Genomic DNA, 8,524 nt, shown 5'->3' on the forward strand with positions numbered 1-8,524 from the left:
TTATCTCTTATATTAGCGTGAATTAACAACAACGTACTAATCTTACATACAAATGTACATACCAACATGTACATATAAATATACATATGTATTTACATTAGGGTGATCAAAATAAATGCATTCACACAAGTAAGTACGGAATTTTAATGCTTCAAACCTCTGGAATTGTTTTATATCGTAAAAAATAATCCTCCGTTTTTTGTTTTGGAATCACAAAATATTTAGAGGTCAGTCAAAGTTTCCCATGCATTTTATGTTATAATCAATATTTTTAAACCGGCAAACTATGTTTCTCTTCAGGAGACTTCAAAGAATAATACTCAATTCTGTATTTAATAACTTTTTAAGATTAACGATTCTTATTATTTTTTTTTTGGGGTGGATTTTGGGGACCCTTAAAAAATAATATTAGAAAATGTTTAAATAAACAAATATTTTTTTAAGTCCCCTGAGTAGAAACATAGTTTGCCGATTAAAAAATATAGATTATAAAGGAAAATTGTGGGTCTGGTTTGTTATAGTGAACTGTATAAAAAATTATAACCACATAAGCAGACAGGTGTGAACACTCACATTGTTTTTTCCCACATGAAATAAGTACATGGAAAACTTTGAGCGTTTATTTGAGGGTTAATTTTTTCGATGTACAAATGTACTTTGGGTTGAAAATATTAAAATTCCGATTTTTCTTTGTTTGGACCACCGTAATGTACATGCACACAAATATATAGTACAAGTATGTTTACAAATTGTATTCGGTCGCTATCACTGTTTTATTTATGATTGTATTTACTCCAATTCGTACACATTTTATGATCATTTTGCATTTAACAGCGCAACAATAAACAAATTGCTTAGGTAACGATTGCAGGTGATAATCGGATAAGGCAGAAGATCTGCTAATATATTATTTAATGGCGCACATATACACATATGCATATACACAGTGCCGCCAAGAAAAAATCCGGTTCCTGTAATAAATGCATATGGGGGAGGCCCTCTTCCCTTACACTTTTTTTAATTTTTAAACGAACTGCGTAGTCATTGTATTTACAAGAGGAAAAAATGGATGTAGGGAAAAAGGAGAGATATTTTAAAAAGTTTTAATTTGAAGGAGGTTTTTTGAAAATAATTATTAATTTGTTTACCTTAATATCCGCATGTAGCGAATACAATAAATATTTTTACGTTATTGACTTTGGTTTTTTCCACTAACCGACTTCTGCATATTTTCTAGAAAATGGTTCGCTTGTTTAGGTTTACATATTTCTAAATCAAGTTAAAAAATAGAACTTCTGATTTTATTGGTAAATTTAAGTTGGTAACATATCTTCGGTGCGCTTTTTATGGCGTTTTTGAGGTAGGGTTCGTATAGAAGGTACACTTTAAAATAAACTGATCACAAAATTTTGACTCGGTTATTTCAAACCGTTTCTATCGGTTTTTTTTGGATGTGTAAAGGCGGTTTTTTTTGAAATTTTTTTGATTTCTTATTTAATGAAACAAACCGTTTTTTCGAAGTTTGGAAGCCTTTTTTGAGTTTAAGGGAAACCCCCAAATGGTTCTAAAATAATATTCTAGGTTATTCTACGCGTTTCTACGCGTTTGGCCGTGCCTCTCCTCCAATTCGTGTTCTGCTTCTTGATATTGTGACACAAATGGAGAGATCTGCACTTTTAATCCACCTCGGTACACTCAGAGATTTGCCATTGTGTGCAGAGGGGCAACCTCAATTTGAAAAACTTCTTTTGACGTTGCTGGGAGTTAAAATAATGCCAAACGTCAATTTTTCACTGATTGTTATTTGCTTTACTTTTGATCCAAAAACACTTTGAACTTGTTTTATTTTCCTCTTTTCTAAATATTACCTATATTTACTGTTAATAGTTTTATTTTAATTTTTGGTCATGACTTAATACCAACATACACTATAAAAAATCTGTTTTAAAATGCGACTATAAATCGAGTATATTTTTGTTTAATTTTAAAATTTTTTGGTAAATTTAACCGATGAATATGTTTTTTCCTTGTTTTCACATTTTCGTGTGTAAAAATCCTTTTTGTTAGCGGCGTTACACAATTCTACGGGTGGAATCAAACAGCAGATGTGTATTATTTTGTAGCTTGTACACACTTTCGTAGTAAATTTACGCAAACCACAGCAGCTATATTAACACTCTAAAAAGTCCGAAATTTAAACAAACTATTCGCTGAATAATCGAAGATGTAATTTCGCGAATAATAAGGTACGAAATCAGTAACCTACCTTTTAGTTAGGAAATTTACACAATTTTTTTTTACAGTGTAAGCATTTTCACTGTATGAAAGCTATGTAAAATAAACCCAGTTTATGCGGTTTGTAATTTTCGAATAACCCGAAAACCGGTTTTGGAAAAAAGTGAGTAATCGAACATCCCACTATTTACGCATTGGCACAAGGGCGTGTTCGCGTTAATAGCCCCGTAAAATTACGAGTTTACACGGCTTAAGACTTTAAGTGTTTAAGAAAATCCCCTCTAAGTGTATTGTTCTTTGGCAAAAATTGTCTGCAAAAAAAAAAATGTCCTTAATTTAAAAAAAGGCCTACATTAAAAATTTTGTTTGATATTCTTGCAGGTGTGCATCCTTGTCACGGTTTTATATCTGTGGCCATAAGCAATAACCGCCTAAATGTTCACCTTATGGGGAAACTAAAATATGTCCGTCTATAAATTTTTAAATAGCCTAGCTGGCGAGATGGGGATACACACACATACACATGGAATAGTAGTTGCAGAATACGATAGCATACACAACTCAATTTTTTCTTAAGTCGACTAAGGCGGTTATTGCTTATGACTACAGATATTATTCTAACGGCAAATAAGTTTTAGTTGAAGATCATTTATTTTACCACTATAGTTTTCACACTGAAATTAAGCAACAAAAACTTGAGTAAAAATGTCGAACGCAATTTCGAAGTTTGGCTTTACAAGCGTTTTAATGTGGCTCTCAAGCAATAAAAAAAAATCACTCAATGCTTCTCATTCTTGAATTGCAGCTCGATCGGAATTTTATTTAATTTAATTTCAGTAATTTAGGTAAATTTATTGAAATACATTTTTTATATTTACAGAAAATGTGGAGTGGGAAAACATTATATGGCTAAATGTTATGGGAATTTGGTACGGAAAGAAGGTATTAGCGTAGGAATAAATAGGGATTTTTATTCGGATGCGCGGTGATTTATCAAACAGCCTGGAGTATGATTAGGAAACATCTCTCTATGTTCCACAAATCTGGTCAGATTGGCGGTTAATTTAACTATATATGACGACTTTGCCAAGTGAAATAGGTGAAATTAAATAATCAAATTTATCAAGCTAGCAACTTATAATTTTTATATTCCAAACTTAATTTTCAAAAAATTAGGACCCTTTGCAAACTACGAAAAAAAAATCCCTTTAAAACTGCGTCAGAACTCGTTAAAATGTATAACAAAAATATTTGGCGTAAAATTCGACTATGCGTCTCTGGATTAACAGAATCTCCCCGTTAACATAATCTGTTGTCAGAACCACGTTATTTCGGCGTTGTACAATGTTATTGGCGGAGCTTAGCTAAATATTTTGCCAATTTTTATAATTCCTTCCTTTCTCTGTACACCGTACATCGTCTTTCTGTTCCGCCGAGGCTTGTTCGCAAACAAAGGAGATCTTGAAAAATNAATGTGGCTCTCAAGCAATAAAAAAAAATCACTCAATGCTTCTCATTCTTTAATTGCAGCTTGATCGAAATTTTATGTAATTTAATTTCAGTAATTTAGGTAAATTTATTTAAATACATTTTTTATATTTAGAGAAAATATGGAGTGGGAAAACATTATATGGCTAAATGTTTTAGGGAATTTGGTAGGGAAAGAATATATTAGCGTAGGAAAAAATAGGAATTTTTATTCGGATGCGCGGTGATTTATCAAACAGCCTGGAGTATGATTAGGAAAAATCTCTCTATGTTCCACAAATCTGGTCAGATTGACGGTTAATTTAACTATATATGACGACTTTGAAATTAAATAATCAAATTTATCAAGCTAGCAAATTATAATTTTTATATTCCAAACTTAATTTTCAAAAAATTAGGAATTAGGAATTAGGGGAAAAATATATGTCGTAAGATTCGACTATGCGCCTTTGGATTCACCGAATCTCCCCGTTTACATAATCTGTTGTCAAAACCACGTTATTTTGGTGTTGTACAATGTTATTGGCGGAGCTTAGCTAAATATTTTGCCAATTTTTATAATTCCTTCCTTTCTCTGTACACCGTAGAATTGAAATCGTCTAACATGATAAATGTATTGTTTAAAGAAGAAGTCTTTGGTCGCATCGTCTTTCTGTTCCGCCGAGGCTTCTTCGCAAACAAAGGAGATGTTGAAAAACCTCGATTTGATAGGGATTGCGGCGAGATACTCCTTCACCGGGGTGATCAATGGTACACGTCGATGGATTCTCTCGCCCACCAGAAATATGACAAAGAATTTGCGCAAATTTACATGGAAGATGTCAGTGGCGGATCCAGTGGGGGAGCGGGCCTTTTGGGCGTTAAACTACGTGTCAGTCAGTGGCGGACCCATGGGGGGTGTTTTAATACATAGACGCCATATTATACATACNCTCGATTTGATAGGGATTGCGGCGAGATACTCCTTCACCGGGGTGATCAATGGTACACGTCGATGGATTCTCTCGCCCACCAGAAATATGACAAAGAATTTGCGCAAATTTACATGGTAGATGTCAGTGGCGGATCCAGTGGGGGAGCGGGCCTTTTGGGCGTTAAACTACGTGTCAGTCAGTGGCGGACCCATGGGGGGTGTTTTAATACATAGACGCCATATTATACATACATATGCGCCATATTAAATACCCCCTCCCCTAAAGGTCCTGACACTCCAGAAGCATGTCCTCAAATGTTGGGCTTTTGTCTGTGTGCAGTGGCTGTCATCAAGAGAAGGGGGTGTCATACGAGGATTTTTTTGCGGTCCGAGGCTGNCTCAAATGTTGGGCCTTTGTCTGTGTGAAGTGGCTGTCATCAAGAGAAGGGGGTGTCATACGAGGATTTTTTTGCGTAACGAGGCTCAAAACAACGAGTGCAATGTATTCAATGAGATATCTTGGGAAGAGGAATGCATTTGCTATTGAGTAACCATTTGGAGAAGGACATGGCTTTACAACTGGTGTCGGTTGGCATAGATGAAAGCGACTGGCGCGTTTTATTGGAAACCGCTTAAACGATTACAGCGGGAAACGAGTGCCACCAGGTACCACTGGCAGAGTTTCAGTGCGGTAAGAATGAAAACTAAGTAACTCTTTTATTCCGATGTAATATTTGAAATACGTATATGTATATGTATGTAAGTAGTATATTGTTTAATTAATAATTGTTTTTATTTCAGACTTNAAGAATGAAAACTAAGTAACTCTTTTATTCCGATGTAATATTTGAAATACATATATGTATATGTATGTAAGTAGTATATTGTTTAATTAATAATTGTTTTTATTCCAGACTTGAATTCTTACTCACAAATTCATATTCAACTTATCATTTTTACATACAAAATCTATCAACGAGAAAACAGATTGACATTTTCAATAGCTTTTAACCTATTAAATTACAAAAGCCTTTATATTTATATAGGAATATACCTATGTATTACTACTAAACGACCGAAGATGAATTTACTGCAGGAAGCGACCGATAGCCGCACAGACAACCAGTGTTAGCACAGCAAAAGTATTGGCAGTCGCACCGTTGCTCTTGCGTTTCACCAAATAGTTCTTAAAGCTTGTTAGTCTAGTCGTAGCCCACGCTAAATTCTCCTCCGCCGTAGTCTCAGCTGCCACCAATGTTGACTGGGAACTGCCAAAATTGGACTTGTTCCTTTCATTAAACTCTTTCAAATTCTGTAGTTGGCTCTCAGTGGTAAAGCGTGCGGCTAGATTTGAAATTACTGTAGCAACTGTGGAATAGCTGCCCAATCTGTAAAATTAGAAGTTAACTAGGCAGATTTTCCAACATTGTATGAATGAAAATAAAAAACAATGTATATATAAATAGTACCTAGTATATGTTTAGAGAAGGAAAATACTTACGATTCAGCAAGTGCGTCATAGTTTTCAGTGACCAGTTTATAGACAGGTTCCACATTTTCATTGTTTTCAGTGTACAGGCTGCTTAGTGCGCTCGATTTATCCTGACGACGAATTTGATCGCCTACAATGGCCCAGAAGTATTTCTCAATGAGTTTACTATCCGTAACACATCCCAGTGTGCTAAGGATTAGCGTTTGCTCAGTTGCAGACGTGCTGGTCAAAAATTTTTTGAACAGTGTATCGTAATCGCTTTCATTACCGTAACGCAGAGCATTACAGTACACAGCTGAACGAATGTTCACAGGCACTGCGGCCGTATTGATTTTGGCAAAATGTTCTTTTGACTTTTGAATGCAATCTTCACGGCCATACTTGCAGGACCAGGAGAGAATTTTTGCACGATTATAGATATCCAGTGAAGTATCATTACTGCGTGGCTCAAAACCGAGCTCTTCATAGGCTTTTGCGGTGAGTTCGAGAATGTAGGAAGCGAAGCTTTCAGTGTCGCTGCCCAAACGAATGCCGATGTAAGAGAAGGCATTGAAGGCCGCAGTCCATGGCAGGTAATTAGTTTCGCTCTCCAAGTACTCGAGTACGTTAAGTGCCAGTTCGTACTCGATAATATGAGCACGCGCCAAATTCAGCAGATCATCGACTATTTGCGCACGATTCAGCTGGTGGATATTACTGTAGTTTGCAGAGGTTAGGGCATGATGAATGGCATGCCAAGTAGTTTCATCGTAGTTAACGCGATAGTAGCCAGACTCTTGTACGTTAACAATGAGCCAATCTACGCTGTTCGCCAGATCCACATTTACATTTAATTTCGAGGCAGGGAGATAAAATTTAGGCGTTGTGTCTTCGAAGTTGCTTTCTATGTTGGTCGTATATGATATTGGGACGGTGTATAGTAAGTTAGGGTCTGATGTGCTCTGATCTCTCAGCAGGAAACGGGTCTGATTGATGAGGAAAGAACTCTTGTCACTAGACAACTTTACAGTGATGAGCGGGTAGCCCACTTGGGTGGTGAAGCTGTTGAATACGGCTTCTGAATACTGTTTTGTTTCAGCAGGCCAATAGTCTTGCCAAACCTCGAGGAGATAAGCAGGAACGGTATTATTGTATTTGCTAAGCGAGAAAAAATAAAATCTCAAATGAAAAACTGAACTGTATTATACAAGTATNTCTGAATACTGTTTTGTTTCAGCAGGCCAATAGTCTTGCCAAACCTCGAGAAGATAAGCAGGAGCGGTATTATTGTATTTGCTAAGCGAGAAAAATAAAATCTCAAATGAAAAACTGAACTGTATTATACAAATTCTGATAAGACATACTATTTCGCCAAGTAAGTTTGCAACGATTTCCTGAAATTTTCTTCGCCTATAGCATATTTAACCATGCGGATAATGCTCGCACCCTTGTTGTATGAAATGCTGTTGAACATGCGATTCAAGTCCGAAGGCGTGTTCGTGTTTTCATCGCTCATTGGGTTGGTGCTATTGGTAGAGTCCATGCTCATTACCACTTGTAATTGATCGACTAAGAATTGTTGATCCAGCGACATGTGAGTTTCAACCTGCAGGACAAAAAACAAAACGAAATTTTTAACAATAAATAACTCCAGGCACAATATTCAATACGCACCATATGTGTGCCAAAGTATTGGAAGTAGCGTGCGAAGCCCTCATTCAACCATGTGTAGCTCCACCAGTCGCATGTCACCAAATCACCGAACCACATATGGGTCTGCTCGTGAGCAACGACAGCGGCAATAGATTGCTGAGCACTTAGCGTTGTGGAGTTTGAGTCGTAAAGTAAAGCGCGTTCTCTGTAGGTCAATAGACCCCAGTTTTCCATGGCACCGGCTGAAAAGTCGGGAATGGCAGCCATGTCCATCTTATCGTTGCCCATGCTATAATAATCAATGCCTAAGTAGTCACTCAATTTATCTAGAATTTCTTGACCAACAGTAAAACTGTATTCTGTCTGATCATAATATTCTTCACGCGCAATTACGCCGAATTTGTCGTTTTTACGTTGCTTAAATTCGGAAACGATATATGCCAATAAATAGGTGGACATGCGTGGCGTTGGTGCGTACACGTCCTCCTCATAATCACTGCAATATTGGAAATTAAATTTCGTTAAATTAAAGCGAAAGCACTCACTGGACAAATTTAAGTATTGTATAACTCACGTAAAATTGTCTGTTCGTAAAATACGGGTATTGCCAAAAGAATTAAACGTTTTAGGGCGACGGATTGTCACGTCGAAGGTGGCCTTGAATTTCGGCTCGTCGAACGAGGGGAAGGCACGTCTCGCATGGTGCGTTTGGAATTGCGTAGAACCAATCCACCTGTAAGCAAAATAAGTTATTTATAAATGTG

The 8,524-nt window shown here is 36.4% G+C and overlaps 1 protein-coding gene across 3 annotated transcripts in view; it reads right to left on the reverse strand.

The window, feature by feature from the left end:
- Window positions 1-5,503: 5,503 nt before the first annotated feature.
- The window catches only part of LOC108376198 (membrane alanyl aminopeptidase), an 8,451-nt gene continuing 5,430 nt past the window's right edge, over window positions 5,504-8,524 (reverse strand). For all 3 annotated transcript variants that reach the window (XM_017632390.1, XM_017632391.1, XM_017632392.1), the window contains exons 3-7: window positions 8,335-8,493; window positions 7,782-8,256; window positions 7,472-7,713; window positions 6,138-7,265; window positions 5,504-6,024 (exon numbers count right to left, since the gene is read on the reverse strand). In XM_017632390.1, the coding sequence (XP_017487879.1) occupies window positions 5,724-6,024; window positions 6,138-7,265; window positions 7,472-7,713; window positions 7,782-8,256; window positions 8,335-8,493 (2,305 nt within the window). In that variant the 3' untranslated portion in view covers window positions 5,504-5,723. The remainder of the gene's footprint in view (window positions 6,025-6,137; window positions 7,266-7,471; window positions 7,714-7,781; window positions 8,257-8,334; window positions 8,494-8,524) is intronic.

Source organism: Rhagoletis zephyria, unplaced genomic scaffold (assembly GCF_001687245.7).
Source record: "Rhagoletis zephyria isolate East Lansing unplaced genomic scaffold, Rhagoletis_zephyria_1.1 Rzeph_scaffold_10030, whole genome shotgun sequence".
Taxonomy (NCBI): domain Eukaryota; kingdom Metazoa; phylum Arthropoda; class Insecta; order Diptera; family Tephritidae; genus Rhagoletis; species Rhagoletis zephyria.